Raw genomic sequence first — 18429 nt, forward strand, 5'->3', positions numbered from 1 at the left:
AACCAGTTCCCTTGTGTCCTTCCAGCATTTGCTCTGACTCCATTATTAAACTTCTGGAAATTTCTGCTTTCCAGCCAACATATACAAGAGTGAAACTCCATTTTAAAGTTAGGTGGTACAGAGATGCCACAAGCCAGAGTAACACAAAAGAGTTAATGGCATCCTCCATGTAGCACCAGCTGGATTTCAAAATTAATCCTGGTGCTTGGCATAGGGCTCCACAGTAGGGTGTTTGCCCAACATGCATAAGGCCCTGGGTTCCATTCTAGCATGGTGCACAGCGGGGATAAATCAATGTCTTTTAAACGTAGGAGAGGTTATGTGAACAGCCAGGTGATGCAATGAAATTGCCCATGCACTCTTGTGTGATTCATGATCCAGAAGACATTTTGAGATGCTCAAGTCATTTGGATTTCTAGAATTGTCCTGACCACCTTCGTGTGCACTGTGGTTTATCTAGGGATTTTCAGCAAGGAGACTAAGGGGTTGAAAATTTAGCTCAATTTAACTGAATGATGATCTTGACCATCTTAGCCTGTTTTTCCAGTCATCAGTGAGAGTGTGTGACCTTGACAGATGCCATGTGAAGCACAGATATTTTTCCAATAGGAGGAAGTGGGTTGTCTGATGGTAGGACACCCAGTGTCTAGATGGGCCAGATGCCATCACCATGAGGGCCTGTGGAAGGCTCTTTGGTCTGTGGGGTTCCATGTAAGATTGAGACCTGCTTGTCTATTGTCAGGAAGGCATAGGAATGAAGAAACCAATGTTTACCATGTGTCCCAGGCACCCACATACTACTTCTTAACCCATCAATCTGTCACTGCAGCTTTGAAAGCCTTGTTATCCCTCCTACAGATAAAGAAACAGGCTTGGGAGAATTAACACTATGTTCCAGGTCAAGGAACTGCACAGAGCTGACCTTCTGTTCTTGTGTGGGCTCATCACTTCAAGGTTTGCTACATTAAGGCCACAGTGTACATTCCAAGCTCACTGAAGATGCCAGCAGAGCCTTTGTGGTTGGTATTCAATCCTGTGGAACTAAGGAGGCTAAAGTGGTGAATTTGCTTCCTTTGAACCCAGGCAGTTGCCCAGTGCCAGGCCTTCTCAGCAGGCAGCCTGGGAATGAACTACTGGGGCAGAAAAGCTCTCAAGAGGAAAATTTTTGCATGAAGAAGCCCATACTCTTCGTGAAAATCACTTTAAAAAAAAAAAAAAAAAACTATTCTGAGTTCTCTTTGTGAGCTTGCCAAATATCCACATGCCCCCAAACCTTTACACACACTTTGTTCCCCTTGTGGAATTCTTCCAAACACCTGCCCTGAGACACCAACATCCTCCAAAGTGCCTTCTTCTTGGGACTCAAGGTCATCTCCCACACAACTGCATAGGTCCAGTGAGCTGCAGGCTGTGCCCCTCCCACCAGAAGATTTCTATGGGGGTTTTGATTTCTCTTAAAGCAAAGCTGGGTTAGGAACTAATCCAGTTCCTAGCACATAGTGCGACATTTGTTTGATGAATTTTATTCATTAATGTGCACAGATATTTCCAGAAGGAAGGGATCTGAAATACCATGGGAATCTGAAATATCCTGAGCTTTGTTCCTGTGGAAACACCTTTGAATAACCTTAAATAGGAGAGGGATATATTCAGAATACCACAGCAATGCATTTGTCCACTGCAAACTTCTTCCACACCTGCTACCCTTTGGCAGCCAAAACCAAGCCCTATAGCTAGCCACGGATGCCCTCTGGTGGCTCTTAAGAATAACAACACCAAAAAGATACATGGAGAACTTGGGGGAGGCTCTTTATTAGATGCTACATTGCAGGGGTCAGAGGATTGCAGCAATGTCAGCCCTAGGAATGTGGATCTCCCTTCCTAATGGTTCACAGTGAGTAGTTTTCTTTAGAGAAGCCTCAGAGGCCAGAACCAGGGAGCCCCAGGGTTAGAAGTAGAACTGGAAAGCCTCAGACACATGCTGCTTCCATGGTTCCAGGCTGGGCAGCAGGGAGGAGATGCCCATGACGTGCCAGGTCTCCCCATCAGATACCATCGAGGTCTGGTAGGAGAGCAGCTGCACACCTGCCTCCTCCAGGAGGCCTAGAAGTAAAAGAAACCCTTGTTGGCATAGAGCGTTGGGGAAAGTGAGGAACTGGGAGCAGTCAGAAGTCAGGCTTCTATGATCAAAGTTGCAATGGGAGGATGCTGGTCTCAGTACTGAGGAGCCTAGATGGAAGGAGCAACAGAACATCTGCCCAGCCTCCCTTGATTATTTCGGAGATTCTTCAGGCACACTCTGACCATCAGGCATATCAGCAAAGAACTATATAGCTCTTGACTTGCTGTTTGCCAGGCCAACAGCAAGGGAGAAAAACAGGGAAAGTTCCTCTGGGCAGTTGGCAAGAATGATGAAATTAGAAAGCCCTGGACATGCTCAAAACCCCAGGAGTACAGGCCCCAGGAGACTGAGGTAGGTCTGAGATGCCCCAAGTATAGGACAGGATGCCCAGATAGGTTTTGCTGTGGCTAGGCTGGCCACCAGGGCTTATAGGCACGAAGGAAATCTCTACTCAAAAGCTCTGAACTCATGGGACATGGCTCTGCAGGCAGGTGCAAGCAGGTGCTTAATATGGCAATCTTGGGACTCATGGCCAGGATGGAGATGGGCATTCTGGTCCCAACCCTGCCACACTGCTCTGAGGCTTAGATAAAGCATTTTCTCTCTCTGAACTTTGTATCTGCCCTAACTGTTCTATAAATTGGCAAGATAGATCCTCTGTATGGTAGAGAGCCAGACATTCCCTAATGCATGGAGAAGGATCAAAAGAAGATCTGCAGGGCCCAATCACAGGGCAGACCTCACCTCTGCCTTAAGAACCCTGGCGAACCCCACCACCCAAATCCCTCCTCACCAATCATGGTAGGCAGCATTGCAGGGTTGGAGGGCTGAGCTCGGAACATGAGCAGGGGCAGGCCCCGGCGGAGAGGCACTTCTGGTTTGAAGACTGAGCCATTGAGCACCTGCAGCACAGGTGTGGTGCCCTGGACGGAGCCCACAGCCTGATACGGAGCACCAGCCAGGATTACAGTCAGGAGGCATTCTCCTCCGCTGCCCTGCTCCCCAGCTGCAGCTGGGCTGTGGGAGGTGGTGACCTGCAGAGAGAATGCAAGGAGGCACAATTACTTTTCCTGATTGCATCATACCCAACATTTCTCTTTCAATCTAATCATCCATTTGCAGGGCTCCAGCCTGGCCAAAAGGCTCAGCAATTCAGGGGTAGGGGCAAATAGGGGTAAAGCTTGTGCCCCTGAGCATTAGCGTCCTAGAACAGTTAATGACCACTCCAAAGGAAGGGCAAAGAGATTTACCAGGTGCAGGGTTTTAGTAGAGGGGTGGGAATTGGGGAGAGGGAGGAAGGCAGGGCTGTGAGGACCCAGCTGACCCAGGATGACTCTCCTGCTCTGACTCCTTCATTCCTGGGGTATAGAAGTGGAGGGAAGAAGCCGGGAGGGATCACAGAAGCTCTACTCCCTGCCAGCTCCCACCAGCTGAGAAACAGACTTTGATCTGAAAAGAGAAGCAGAGGGGAAGATGCCAAAGGAAAGTTGTGAGAAGCAGCAAACGATGCCTGCCCCAAGAATTTGCAAGCTAATCAAGAAATGGGTGCTATCCAATAACCTCAAAACAAACAAAACAAACCTATGAGTAAATCTAACCAAGAAGACAAAAGACCTCTTTAATAAAAAAAATATAGAACACTGAAGAAGAAAAAAGGTAAAGACCTCAAAAGATGGAAAGACTTCCCATGTTCATGGATAGGCAGAATTAATATAGAAAAAATGGCCATGCTATGGAAAGCAATATACAGATTCACTGCAATCCCCATCAAAACACCAATAACATTCTTTATAGAACTAGCAGGGAAAAAAAAAAGTCTTAAAAAGTCATTTGGAAGAATAAAAGACCCAGAATAGTCAAAGCAATTCTAAGCCAAAAAAGCAATGCTGTAGGCATCATAATACCCGACTTCAAATTATACTACAGAGCTATATTAACAAAAACTGCATGGGATTGGCATAAAACTGACCAACGGTACAGAATAAAAAAGCCAGAGACAAACCCACACATCTGATGTTTGACAAAGGTACCAAAAGCATACACTGAAGAAAAGACAGCCTTTTTAACAAATTGGTTAGGACACCTGGTTATCTATATGTAGAAAAACGAAACTAGACCCTTATCTCTCACCCTGCACAAAAATCAACTCTAATTGGATCAAAGACCTCAGTATTAGACCAGAAACTATGCAACTCCTAGAAGAGAATATAGGGTCAATACTCCAGCTTTTAAGCACTAGCAATGACTTTCTCAATAGGACCCCTAAAGCTCAGGAAATAATGCCAAGAACTAATAAATGGGATGGCATCAAATTAAAAAGCTTCTACACAGCCAAGAAAATAAGTAGGGATGTGAAGAGAGAATCTACAGAATAGGAGAAAATATTTGCTAGGTACTCTTCTGACAGAGGATTATTATCTAGAGTAAAGAACTCAAACAACTTTAAACTCCAAAAATATCAAATAACCTAATTAATTAATGGGCAAACAAATTAAACAGACACTTCTCAAAAGAAAAACAAATGGCCAACAAATATATGAAAAAAAATATTCATCATTAGTAATCGAGGAAATGCAAATCAAAACTACACCAGATTTCATCTCATACCAGTAAGAATGGTAGTCATCAAGAATACAAATAATAAATGCTGAAGAAGATGTGAAGAAAAAGGAACACTTTTACACAGCTGGTTGGATTATATATTAGTGCAATCATTACGGAAATCAGTATGCAGGTCCCTCAAAAGACTAGGCATGAAACCACCATATGACCCTGATATATACCACTCCTTGGGATTTATCCTAAAGAATTAAAGTCATCTTACTACAGTGATACACCCATTCCCATGTTAATAGCAGCACAATTCACAATAGCCAAACTATAGAGCCAGCCTAGGTGTCCAACAATGGAGGAATGGATTAAGAAAAACATGGTATGTATACACAGTGGAGTTTTATTCAGCCGCAAACAAAACTATAATTACATCGTTAGCAGGAAAATGAATGGAACTAGAGACCATTATGTTAAGCAAAGTAAGTCAAACTCATAAGGTCAAGGGGCATGTTTTCTTTCATATGCAGAAGCTAGAGTAGAAAAAGGAAAAGAAAGGTGTGAGCAGATATCATGAACATCGGGGAGATCAGTAAAGGAAAGGGACCAGGGTTGGGAGGGATGACAAGAGGAGGTTAGTGCCGGGGAATGATATTGGTCAAATTATATTGTTCTACTGTGTGCATTCACAAATATGTAACAACAAATCCATTATACACAGCTGTACTGCACCAATACCAAAAAAAAAAAAATGTGGGAGGAAAAAAAAAACAACAACAAAAAAAACCACAATGGGTGCTATGGTATAAGGTGCACCGGATGGAATCTGAGTTGGAACACACTGGGCCATCTTTAAGCCTCCATTCAGATTCAGCCCAGCTTCTCATTTTCCTGAGCTGTGAAACATGGGTAGCAAACTTTCTCCAATTCACAGAGCTCTTATTTATTGATCCCTGAGTCTCAGCTCCTTCAGCAATGCTTAGAGGCAGATGGTAGCTCCTCTTAAGAGGCAGATGAAGGAATCATGGCCACCCCTCACAGGTAAGGGTGAAGGCAGCACTTCCACCCCAGGAGTTCAGTTGTGAGTAAGTTCTAGAAAGGTGGGGTCGAAGAGCAGTGCTGGCAGGGAATGTGGAGAGAGGGGGACGCACATTGAGGCCGGCCTCTTTCACCAGCAGCTTGGCGTTCACCAAGTTCACATCCACCTGCTTGGAAGCTTCTTTCAGGAGGCCGACAATGACTGCAGGGCTTAGGCAGTTCCCAGCATTCTTCAGAGATGTTCCTAGGGACAGAGGAAAGCGATGCTAAGTCCTTGTTCGATAAGCATCACAGGAGGGAGCAGGAGGCCACAACAGGACCTTGAACTACAACAGGATCCTCCTTGCCCTGAGGACCCCCAATGCAGCCTGCACTAGATAGTTCTGCCTCTCCTGCAGAGATCACTCAGAGCCAGCAAGGCAGACATACCTGGGTCTGAGGCAGGAAACCAGGACTTTGGCCAGTTTGAGAAACTCCTCTCCAAAATACAGCCCAACTCCACTGGCCACCCTGGCCTGCCTATGGGTCTCCCAGGAGACTTGGAAAATTCCCGACTCCTACATCATTTGGTACTCAGACCCTCACAAGCCTCAAGAAATGAGCAGAAAGGGGCAACTACTTTGTTTCCTCTGGGGTCTGGCTGGGGATCCCCTGGCTCTCTTTCCCTGGTGTTTTTGCCAATGCTCTGGGTCTAACTCCCCCAACTCCATAATTTCACCTTAAGTGTCAGGTGCCCAACAGTTTGTGAGGGAAAACAACCCTTTGCAGCGTCAAGGGAATTGGAGCCCTTCCTGGCCACTCAACCATATCTGTACAGCAGTGGAGCTGCTAGAAAGCCAGCCGGAGCCTGGGGGTGGACAGACTGACAGCAGTGTTCTCATTCCCTCTCCACAGCTAAGCAAACACCCCGCCCAGGACCCTCAGACTGCACAAGAGCCCACCTTGGTGAGTCACACCACACAGAATATCCCCATTGCCTCACCAGGCACAACCACCTGGACTCCCACTTCACTGTGGAAAAAAAATCAAGGCTCAAAGGAAGGAGTCACCCAGCAGATAAGCAACAGGTCAAAACCAGAACCAAATGGTACTGTTGCTTAATCTGGGACTCCTTGTACCGGGTCCCACATTTTCTCTTGCATTAAATCATCTCTGTGGAGGTCTCTCTTGTACCCAAAACATTTTCTGTCCTAAAATTACTACATAAACTTAATTTATCAAAATTAAATCTATTTTCCCAATGAATTTTGGTACTGCCCACCCTTCTCCCCTACCCTTTATACTAAGTGACCTGTACTGAGAGGAGGGCCCAAGTCACCTGAGTCTCCCATCACCTCTGAGGCTAGTGGCAGATACACCCAATAGGGATGGGTCTGTGCCACTCCATACCCATGCTTCTCCAATGCCTCCAGATCCTGACTCACCCTGTGTTACCACCTGAATGGTCCCTTTGGGGGAGCCAGCCCAGGCTCGCATCAGCGTCCCTAGAGCTTCTGCCAGACCAATCCAAGGCTTTGTGTGCGGAGAGAAGGCACTGGTAAGAGCCTGTGCATTTATCTGCAGAGAAAGGGGGTACAGGGGAAGTCACGAAGAGGCAGGTCAGGCACTCCTGCCCGACTCCGATACAAAATCGAGATTTTGTTGACTAGAGCCAGCTCTGCAGGGAGAAGAGGCGTAGGGCCATCCATGTTTGGATGGCTGGTGGGTGACAACTTCCATCAGCCACCAACTAGAAGACAATGACTTAACCCTATAGGTGAGGAGAGCTGTAGAGCTAGAAATGGAAACAAAAGGCTAAGACCCCACACAATGGACAGATGAGGAAAAGAGGCCCCTCTGCCTTCACCGAGTAGTTGGCCCTGTCCCTCTCCAGGGGAGACTTGTTTGTCCGATTCTGGGGAAGGATCTGGGCAGCACAATAAAGGTGGATTTTTGACATAAAACATATGGAATGGTCTGGGATTGTGGCTCAGTGGCAGAGCGGTTGCCTTGCACGTATGAGGCCCTGGGTTCAATCCTTAGCACCACATAAAAATAAATAAATAAAATAAAGGTATTGTGTCCAAGTACACCTAAAAAATTTTTAAACAAAATATATGGAGTCACAGATGACTTGAAAGTAGAATGGTGGTTCTCTCTGGAATGGCATTTCTAATTTGTCTTCCATTTAAAAATTTTCTATCTTGATTTTTCTTTAAAATGTCTATTTTATCACTAAATACCATGATAAATTATCCCAATCTATAAAGCTAGATTCATATTGTTGTGAGATCCTATCATGCTTTGAAAATTAGTGTGTGTCAAGCGCGTACTGCACAGTTGCGGGAGCCAGCCACAGAGTTCCAAATTGAGGGTCAGCCAGGTTGGGTCCCCAGCAGGGGCCTGATAACAAAGCCAGTTTGTCCTTGGAAGGAATTTCTATTCCATTTAGTGGTTCAAGGTGCTGAAGTTATGAGTTAGATAATTGCCACTTTTATGGAGGCAACCCGTGAAGAGAACCATCTGAGAACGATTGTATGAGAAACGCGGAGTTTGATGCAAATTGAATAGGCAACTACAAGATGTAAAGAGATGAAAACATGATGGTTTTATGTGTTTTCATAAAGATGACACTGGAAGAGTAGCCAAGCACAGTGGTGCACACCTGCAATCCCAGTGACTCAGGATGCTGAAACAGGAGGATGGCAAGTTCAAGGTCAGTCTTGGCAACTTAGTGAGACCTATCTCAAAAAAGAGATGGGGTGGGGCTGGGGATGTGGCTCAAGCGGTAGCGCGCTCGCCTGGCGTGCGTGCGGCCCGGGTTCGATCCTCAGCACCACATACAAACAAAGATGTTGTGTCCGCCGATAAAATAAAAAAATAAATAAATATTAAAAAATTCTCTCTCTCTCTCCCTCTCTCACTCTCTCTTTAAAAAAAAAAAAAAAAAAAAAGAGATGGGGTAGCTCAATAGCAGAGTGATTCTGGGTCCCATTCCTAGTACACATGCACACACAATATATCATTAGAAGAGTGTGACAGTCTCAGGTTTGAAAGTGACACTGGAGACCCATCTGGGTGGGAGGCAACCTGGTATGAGGGCTCCCTGCTACAGGACTTTTCTTTATCCTCTCTGCAGAGACACAAGAAGAGCAATGGGTGAGAAAGTGGAACCAGAGACTGAGCAGCTCCTGAAGAGGGCCAGAAAACTATGCAACAGTCGGGCCAGGAGCCCATGGCTGGAATAGGAACTGGATGCCACCAAGAAGCCCCCCAAAACAGACACCATGCCTCATTCCTCTGTCCTCTATGTGGGGCCCACACAGCCCAGCCCTGGGAAGGTGCTCATTGCAGATCTATGAAATAACAGGACAGTCCTCAATCTCTAGAGAACAAGCAGGATACCAGGGAAGAGACAGGTGTCTCTGGACACCAACCTGACCCTAGCATTCATCTCTGCTAAGATGAGGGCAGAACTGAACTGGAGATGATACAGTGAAGAATTAGGGAGAAAATACCTCCTATGCAACAAAAATGTCGCTTTCCAAATGCCTAAATTGCTGAGGCTGGATTTGAACTTGTGATCCTCCTGTCTTAGTCTCCTGAGCTAAGCCACTACGCCTGGCTACAAATGCCTTCTTAAAACTAATCAGCCACTTTGGGTGGATAGTTATATGTGCTGATGTTTAACTAGGTTTTCACTGCTAGGTTTAGATGGAGATATTGTGTGGTTCCATTTGGTGGAGTTAAGGGAGTCCCAGGGAGGAAAAGCCATGGAATGTCACCACTCCCTACTGATAAGGTAAGTATCTCACAAGGGCTGCAACGGGGAGGGCAGACAAGTGCTTTATAAAAGATCTAAGAGGGTCAGGCCTCACCCAGATTGCCTGGCAATGGACATGGAACCATGCCCCAGCCTGTGTCCCAATCAGGGTCACCTGGGAAGAATGAACCTGCTCAGAAGCCTAGTAGGTAGGTAAGAAGGTGGGTAAGTGTGCTCCAGCCTGAGGAGCCAATACAATATGGGAGGAGACGGAACAAGGGCAGGTCTAGTGTGTTAGTTGACCCCCATGCTGTGTCCACCACAGGCTTTCCAGCCTCTACCATCACATCTGTAATAACTGGCCTAAGAATCCCTCCTGATTTCCACAGAATGAATGGGCAGGAGGTTTGCCAGATGGCAGAAGTACCCTAATTCTCTCAGGACATAGAGGGCTGGGTGGCTTAGCGAGTCGGGCTACCTAGAAAAGAGGGTGCCCTTCCTACAGTCCTCACCAGCAAACATCACCAGGCTGAGGGTCAACCAGGAAGGCCAGGAACCCCTCACTCCCACCCATACTAAGTCTCATCCACTGCCTTTTTCCAAGTTTTGTTATATGCTCTGGGCCCACCTATATAAGCTGCAGAGAAACTTAAGTCAGGTTTTTTTGGTCCTCAGGGAACTTCAGATTTATTAAAAGTAAAGATACAAGCTGGATGCCGTGGTGCATGCCTGTAATCCAGTGATTCGGGAGGCTAAGGAGGAGGATCACATGTTCAAGGTCAAATTCAGCAACTTAGTGACATCCTCAGCAATTTAGGAAGACCCTGTCCCAAAATAAAAAATAAAAGAGACTGAGGACATAGCTCAGTGGTCAAGCACCCCTGGGTTCAATCCCCAGTATCCGCCCCACCAAAAATTAATTAACAAACAAACTTAAACCCACAAACATATAAATTTGTGAAGCTTTAGAACAAAAGAGAATGTAATTAATGAAAGAATTGAGGTGGTGCTGGAAAGGCCAAGCAGGTTTGGGCGAAGGAGAGGTGAGCCCCTTAAAGGAGCTATGCTTTCCTCATTCAAGCAAGTCCTCCAAGGGCTATGGCAGTATTTGGTATTCACCAGAACTGAAGGAATATCCAGACACACTTGCTATGAGCCAGGAGAGGCTTGGGGGTAGAAACGTATGCCAGGAAGGGCCCGACTGAGCAAAGAAGTGGGGATGTTGTGCCACTATTTGGGGAAATCAAGGGGCCAGCTGGCAGGGAGGGTTCCTACTGGTAGCTGAGGAGAGCAGTTGTCACAGCAGGGTGAGACTCTGGTCCTGGGCACGATGCAGAGTGCTCTGGGGAGTTTACAGGGTGCCAGCTCCCCACAGGGACTTTCTGGGCAGGCTCCCCCCACCTCCATCCCTCACCACCCACTGCGTACAGCTATGTCACCCTAACAACACTGGTGTTCCCAAGGCATGTGGAGAACAAAGGCTCTTTCTCTGGAGGCTGAGCCCTGGGAAGGGCCACAATCTGCAGCAGGGTTACAATATAACAGCACTAACTGGGCTCCCTGCTCCAAGGTCTCAACTCTCAAGGTTGCAGATAGGCAGCTCCTGCCCACCCTGTCCCGATGAGAGCAGACTCAAGCGAATTCCCTCCTCTGCAGCCCCCAGGGACGAATCTGTTCACCCCCACCCCAACCCTGCTGTCACCCCCACCATGACTCTCTCCGGGTCTCCTCCCTCTGCCTCTAGGCCCCAGCCCCACGCAGTGATACTTACAACCCCTGTGAGAGACTTCCCCTTCACCATGTCCACAAACTGGACAGCGATCTCCTCCCCACAGCGGCTCTGGGCCTCCTTGGTGCTGGCACCCAGGTGGGGGCAGCTGATGACGTTCTCATGGTCCACCAAGGCTCGGTCCCGTGGTGGCTCCTGCTCAGAAAGAGATGCCTCTAGATTGGCCGCAATGGGCTGACCCTACCCCTTGGGGCTGCTCCTGGGCACAAGGGAAGCTGTAGGAGAGGAAAGCAGGGGCTGCACCACCTTCTACTTGTTTTGTCAGTGGCCCCTGGAGTCTTTACCAGCTTCCCCATGAATGTTACATCATAGCAGAGTGGGCAGGGCAGAAACTGTGGATTCCAATCTCACTTCCACCACTTCCCACCCAGGTGCCTTGGGGGGAAATCCTCCATCTCTTTACGCCTCAGTTTCCTTATCCATGAAATGGTTGAACACTATCTAGATCACATTGTTGTGGGGATTGAACACTAGAGGCTCTGATATTCCCAACCAGTGGAAGCAATCATTCTATTGTTGCTGGGTTTTTCCCTGTAACTCACCCCTACCTGGCATCCTTATAGCATTTAACCATCTGTGTGTTTTGCAGGGCTCTTAGCACAACGTCCTGCTCTTCACAGGCACCTTACACACGTAAGAGCATTGGTACTCACCAGGACAGGCTGCCCACTGGTACCATCCCAACCACTCACTCCTGTGCCCCTTCCACCCCTTCTAATCATTGAGCAGAATACTGCCCTTGGGAAAGTGACTTAGGGTTCTTCTTTTCTGGGCACTCTCCCTAGGGATCTGCTGTTTCCAGCCACCTAATAGCAGCTGGAACAAAGACATTGGAGACAGCAGAGGTACTACATTAAAGAGGATGGCCATACGAAGAGGGCCGCCTCCTCCATGGAGCCCACAATAGAGAGATGGATGGCCAGGAGTACAAATCCAAATGCACTGTGCACTCAAGGGTAGGAATAGTCAGTGAGTGCTACAGGGACTCAGAGAGGGTCAGTGATTTGCCAAAGCCACACAGCTAGTAACCTGTACACCACAAATGCCTGTTCCAAAGTACATGCTCTCTCTTGAGTCATAGTTAGGAGCCATGATACTATGGAAATGCACTCTTTTGCATTCAACCTGCTGAGGTTGAGCTTCTGCTTCTGGTGGGAGAGCAACTCATCACAGGTACCCTGAGGGAATACTGCCACTGTCCTTGGGCTTCTGTTCCTCTCTGGGAAAGAGGAAAGGAAGAGGAATGCCAATGGATACAGGGTGAACTGTTTTCTTGGCCACAGGACTGCACTTAAATCAGGGACCTGTAACAATACATTAAGCTGTTCTCTCCCTTCCCCAAATCCTCAACCTCACTGATTTGACATGGTCTTTCCTCCCAGTTATCAATATGACAGCAGGCAAAGAAGTCTGAGACCAGGACTTGGGTCCTATTTAAAACAGGAGTTTTTGCTGGGTGGAACATGCCTGTAATCAAGTTTGAGGCCAGCCTCAGAAATTTAGAGAAACCCTAATTCAAAATAAGAAATAAAAGGGCTGGAGATGTAGTTCAGTGGTAGAGTGACACGAGGTTCAGTACCTAGTACCAAAACAAAATAAAACCAAACAACAAAAAACTAACATTGTGTTCTGCAGAAGACAGAATGGCTGCTCCTTAGCAAGTTCCTCAAACCAGACAGGTGTATTCTTGGTGACACAGTTTCTCTCATTTACCATTAATGCCAGACACTCTGTGCTAGACTTCCTGAAAAATGCTGGGCTCTCTCTGGCCCTGGCCTCTCGGCTCCTTGTCTCGCTTCCTCCCGTGAGACCTGGGTTGCAAGCACTTACTTCTGTAAACACGTCCAGTGCGGCTCCCGCACACTGACCAGACTGCAGGGCCCGGAGCAGGGCACCTTCATCCACAATCCCTCCTCGAGCACAGTTCACCACACGCACACCCTTCTTGCACTGGGCGAAGGTACTGTCATTCAGCAAGCCTGGAAGAAAGAGAGGACCCTGCCTGCTGTGACGATGTGGGGTCTCATGTGAGGCACAATTGCAGAGGCCTTGGCTCCCCTGAACCAGCTCTTTCCCCAGAGGCCTCTCTTCCTGATGTAAAGCTCCCTCTGTCTTCTCACCTCTTCCTAGATGTGGAATCCCTGTCCTGGACCCAGTTTAGAAATATTCTAGGAGTTCTTGAGCTATTGGTGCTTCAAGTGCATGTAAGAATCAGAATGGCCTGCAGGGGCCTTATGGGAAATCCACACGGGTCACTAGTTGCTCATACAATCAGCTTACCCAGACACCTGTACATTTCCAGCTACCTCACCCCTCCTTCATCTCATCAGGAGCAGCTGACAAATGCTCTGCATAACCATGTTCTGCAGGACCTGGTGGGCCCCTTCCCAAACCGGCTCAGCAGCATCTGCAGAGGGTCCACTCTATCTGGTCTGTGGCTTCTGTGGCCAACCCATAAGATAGAGGCACGCTACCTGTCGTGGAGGGTAGGAGAGGTGTGTGAACAGTGATGAAATCGCAGAGAGGCCAGATCTCCTCCAGGGGCAGCTGCTGGACACCGAAGGAAGCTGAGACTTCTGGAGAAATGATGGGATCGTACCCTATAGTCTGATCAGAAGTGAGAGAGATGAAGGAAGCGTCATTATCAAATCTGGATACTGACATTATTAATAACAGCTACCATTTATTGAGCATTTGCTACATACAAAACGTCCTCCAGTTTAATTCTGATGACAACTCAACGAGCCTGGTGCTACTTTAGCACCATGGGAAGCAGGACTGTGCAGCTAGGAGGGGGCACAGCCAGAGAAAAGCTCCAACTACAAGCAGTTACTAGAGCATTCCAGGTGTGGCTGGGCAAGGTGGAGCTTGGAAACCCTGAAACAGGGACCCTAAGTGAGGGACCACGATCACGTGGGGAGCCATGAGGTCATCACAGGGTGTACCAGGCAAGGAAAGGGCGGCCGCAGATGGAAGGCATACAGGTCCAGGAAACAGACAGATGCACTTAGGATTCAGACAGGGAGGAAGAAGTGAGGGAGGAGGGCATCACTGGTGCAGACAGGATCAGGAATGACACCAAGATGTGTCACTGGGGACATGGTTGAAATATCAGAGCTGACAGCAGCAGAGAAAAAACAGTACCTTTCTTTGAAATTTCTTTTAGTAGGGCTTTATGGCACAATTTGTATCACTTGGCATCTAAGACAACACGGAGGTATAAATGACTAATGGCAAGTTCTTTAACAGGGCAGGTTTGATTGGGATGGGGAGCAAGGACATCTGGGGGAGGAAAGTTTGAGACACAAAAGCACCAGGGATAGGGAAGCCTGAGACAACCTTGGTCTAGGCTGGCCAGGGAAGATGTGGAACCCCCCAAAGAGGATCCTACCTGGGGCCGCTGAAATGGAACGTGGACTCCCAGGAAGTAGGGGCAGGTAGGAAATTCAGGTGTCAACTACAGCAGCCTCATGAAATTGGCACCAGATGTCAGTGGTGGGACAACGGAAAGCTCAGATGGGAAAAAGGGCACATGCTCCTGGCTAATACACACAAATATTTGTATTAAGCTCTCACTGGGGTTTTCACCTACCTCATTCCTGATGGGCTAGGGCCTGTTATTTCCCATTTTACAAGGGAGAAAATGAGGCAGAGAGGTGACAGCTGATGCAGAACACAAGCCAGGCATTCTGACTCCAGAAGCCTGCCCTCCTCGTGTAAGTGGCTGGAAGCTGGGCAAACAGAAGAGGTGGGCAAAGGGCACAGGACAACACGAGGACTTGGGGAGTGGTGACAGGAGCCCAGTGTCTGTCATGGGAGATAGCAGCAAGGTTCCCCTCAGCACAGGGAACCCACAGAAGGCACTCTCCCTGAATCTGAGCCATCAGAGGGCTATCACCCTATGTGAGAAAGCAAAGGTGAAGCCAGGTGAAAACGTGTCTCCTGCATCTTGGGTGCCCAACATGCCAGCCTCAGCAAGGGTCATGCTTTCAAGGTTACCAAGCCAGGGCAAGCAGCCAGGCAGAGTCAGCAACCAGGTATCAAGTTCTACCTCTCACAACAGCAAAGATCTATCCACTTTCTACTTGATCTACCCAAGAGGCCTTTCCAGGGCTCCCTCCAGGAGCTCAGACCCTGTCTGCAATACCAACTGGGGGAAAAGAGGTAGAGGAGCCATAAGAGTCTGAAAGGCATCCACATCCAAGAAGGCAGGGGGACGACATGCCAGGGGAGGCCTGCAGCACCCCAGGGATGTATTTGTAATCCAGAGCCCTGCCTCAGAGGCACCAACCACATATCAAAGCAAGTGTTAGGCCCCTCTGGACCTAGGTCCTCAATCCCAAATAAGAGTGGGTGAATGACTTCAGCCACCCGCTGCTTTAATACTCAATCCTTTAAAGTTTCTTGTAAAAAAAAAAAAATTCCCCTTAACACTGAGAGGAGAATGTTCAGAGCTAATCTAGTATTAAAAAAACAGGAAAAAGAAAAACAAAACAAAAAACAGCATAGTACTTGATCTCCCTGGGTGGAGGAATTAGGTCCCTCCTTTGCTCTTTTGAGTTCTCAACTATACGGGTTTGTAGATTCCTTTTGGAATTAGGGGAACATAAGAATTATTTTACAATACAGTGGAAAAGAAGACTTTCATTTCCAATGCAGAACAGCTGGGGAAGAAAATAAAAATGCTTATGCATACGTCAAAGCCTTTGGATTCCACATTTCATTATTTGCCTTGTGGAATGAGCCGAGCAAAGCCATACAGCCCCAACCCAACCACTGCTGTCCATTTGAGGCTGCTTCCTGGGGCCTACCAGGACCATGGCCACAGGGCACCAAGGGCATACAAGTTCTGGACCCCTAATCAGATACTGCCATTCCCTTTTATGTGAAACCTCCTCATTTCTGGTGCGGAGAAGGAAGTGGGGAGGAGGGAGGATCCCTGTCTTCACCCTGACAAGTCTTCTTTGTCTGCTGACACTGAACAACATCCCCATTCATCTCTAATCCAGATGTATTTTTTCCTTCATGTGGAGGCAGGAGAAGAAAAGGACAGCCTCACGGAAGGAGCTCACAGCAACCTATTGGCCTGTTCTGTTCTCAGGAGCCAAGACTGGGAGGAGGAAGGAACCTGCAGTGCTGGCCTGGCCCAGTGCCTCTGCTAAGCCAGCAGGTGCCTGAAGCTGCTGGGAGCAGCCTGGGAGAGGAGCAGATAAGCATCTTCCTAGTGGTTGGCAAGGCACCACTCAGTTTCTTTCTCACAGAGACAATATCTCATTTATTTGCAGATAAATAACTACGGGGAACAAATTTGGTTGAAAAAAAGCCTTGTTCTCATTTTTCCCATGAGATAACTAGAACAGAAAGTAGCTGAACTCAGTTAGGGTTCCTACACAGGAGAGAATAGCCTAGCATATGTTTGGGGAGTTGAAAAAATGACATCAGGTCCAGAAGTCATGTGCTTGCCCAGTGTCCTATCTATCCTGGAAAAGGTGAGATGTCCTACAGGATGCAGAAGTTGGAGCACTTTCAAGTACATGCCTTTCAAAGATTATTCCCAGAGAGGATCCTTGGGGAGAAATAAGAAGGATTCCCCCACCTCAGTGGCAGCCCCAGCCCTGGCCCCAGCATAGACTCTTAATGTTAGAGCAACAGAGGAGGAAACCACCTTTTCTAAGCAGTTCTCCAGGGGTATTTCAGGACACCCTGGGAGGCTCTTCTTCTAGTTCTAGGGTGCTGCTGGCTCAGCACAGGATGGAGGAAAGAAAAAAGCCTTCAAATTCAAGGGGCTCTAATGGAGAACTACAATGGTCACACTCCCTTCTATCCCATATCCCTTCTATTCCAAAACTTAAATTAAAAAAAAAAAAAGGTTCAGTGCTCACTTAGGCAGCACATATACTAAAACTGGAACGATACAAAGCAGGTTAGTATGGCCCCTGCACAAAGATGACATGCAAATTCATGAAACATTCCATAGTTTGGGAATCCTTATATAGCATTCATGAGGTTATAAATTAGTGCATCCACGATGGAGTAGTTATCTCAGAAGACTAGGACTGGAACTACCATATGACCCAGCTATTCCACTCCTTGGCATTTATCCCAAAGAATTAAAGTCAGTGTTCTGTAGCGATACACGCATGCCCATGTTTATAGCAGTGCAATTCACAAGAGTCAAATTATGGAACCAGCCTAGGTGTCTGTCAACGGATGAATGGATAAAGAAAATGAGGTATATATAATGGAATTTTATTCAGCCATAAAGAAGAACAATTGTGTCATAAGCAGGAAAATGAGGGAATTTGAGAGTACAATGTTAACTAAAATAAGCCAAACTCGGAAAGTTAAGGATTATATGTTTTTTCTGATGTGGAATGTAGAGAGAAAAAAAAAGGGGGAAGAAATGGGGGAGGGGAGAATCTCAGGAAAATAGAAGGGAGACCATTTCAGTAGAGGAAAGAAACCAGGGGGTGGGAAAAGAGAAGTACTGGAGAATAAAATTGATCAAATTATGTTATGTGCATGTATGAGCCTACTATGGGCAATTATACTACACCAATTAAAAAAAAAAAAAAGACCTTAAAGGAAAAAATAACTAATAAAGCCAGGCACAGTGGTGCACACCTGTAATCCCTGCCACTTGGAAGCTGAGTCAGGAGGACCACAAGTTTGAGGTCAGTCTCAACCACTGAATGCAATCCTGTCTCAAAATAAAAAATTAGAATAGCTAGGGATGTCGCTGAGTGGTACAGCATCCCAGTTCAATCCCCAGTGCTGAGAAAAACAAAACAAACAACAACAACAAAAAAAAATCAGATCAGTTCAAAGCTGCTTAGATAAAGATCCAAAGTCCAATACCTACTGTCTCCTGGAGCCTCCTCTTTGCTCCTACCTGTGTCCCTAGGACATCCTTCCAGAACCTGAGGATCTGGGAAGTTCTAAAAGCACTGCTTTAAGGCAGTAAGAATTCCAGGTACCAAGCTGAGATGAGAGCTGCCTATCCCAGAGAGTATCTGTCCTCTGAATAGCTGAGCACAGTGACATGGTACAGGAACTACATTAAACTAGTAGAGGTCACCAGTGAAGCCAGTGGTGGTCCTGGGCCAAGAGCACAGGCAGAGTGAAGGAGACTGCTCCTCTGTCTAGTCCTATCACCTGGAGCTTATCAGATGACCTTGCTGGGACTCA

At 47.2% G+C, this 18429-nt stretch overlaps 1 protein-coding gene across 4 annotated transcripts in view; it reads right to left on the minus strand.

Annotated features, from left to right (window-relative positions):
* Positions 1 to 1784: 1784 nt before the first annotated feature.
* The window catches only part of PHGDH (phosphoglycerate dehydrogenase), a 52401-nt gene continuing 35756 nt past the window's right edge, over positions 1785 to 18429 (minus strand). For all 4 annotated transcript variants that reach the window (XM_081307448.1, XM_081307446.1, XM_081307445.1 and 1 more), the window contains 7 exons: positions 13716 to 13848; positions 13072 to 13220; positions 11224 to 11376; positions 7135 to 7267; positions 5824 to 5954; positions 2916 to 3156; positions 1785 to 2103 (listed from right to left, as the gene is read on the minus strand). In XM_081307448.1, coding sequence (XP_081163574.1) covers positions 1949 to 2103; positions 2916 to 3156; positions 5824 to 5954; positions 7135 to 7267; positions 11224 to 11376; positions 13072 to 13220; positions 13716 to 13848 — 1095 coding nt within the window. In that variant the 3' untranslated portion in view covers positions 1785 to 1948. The remainder of the gene's footprint in view (positions 2104 to 2915; positions 3157 to 5823; positions 5955 to 7134; positions 7268 to 11223; positions 11377 to 13071; positions 13221 to 13715; positions 13849 to 18429) is intronic.

Source organism: Spermophilus citellus, assembly GCF_964194105.1.
Source record: "Spermophilus citellus genome assembly, chromosome: 9".
Taxonomy (NCBI): domain Eukaryota; kingdom Metazoa; phylum Chordata; class Mammalia; order Rodentia; family Sciuridae; genus Spermophilus; species Spermophilus citellus.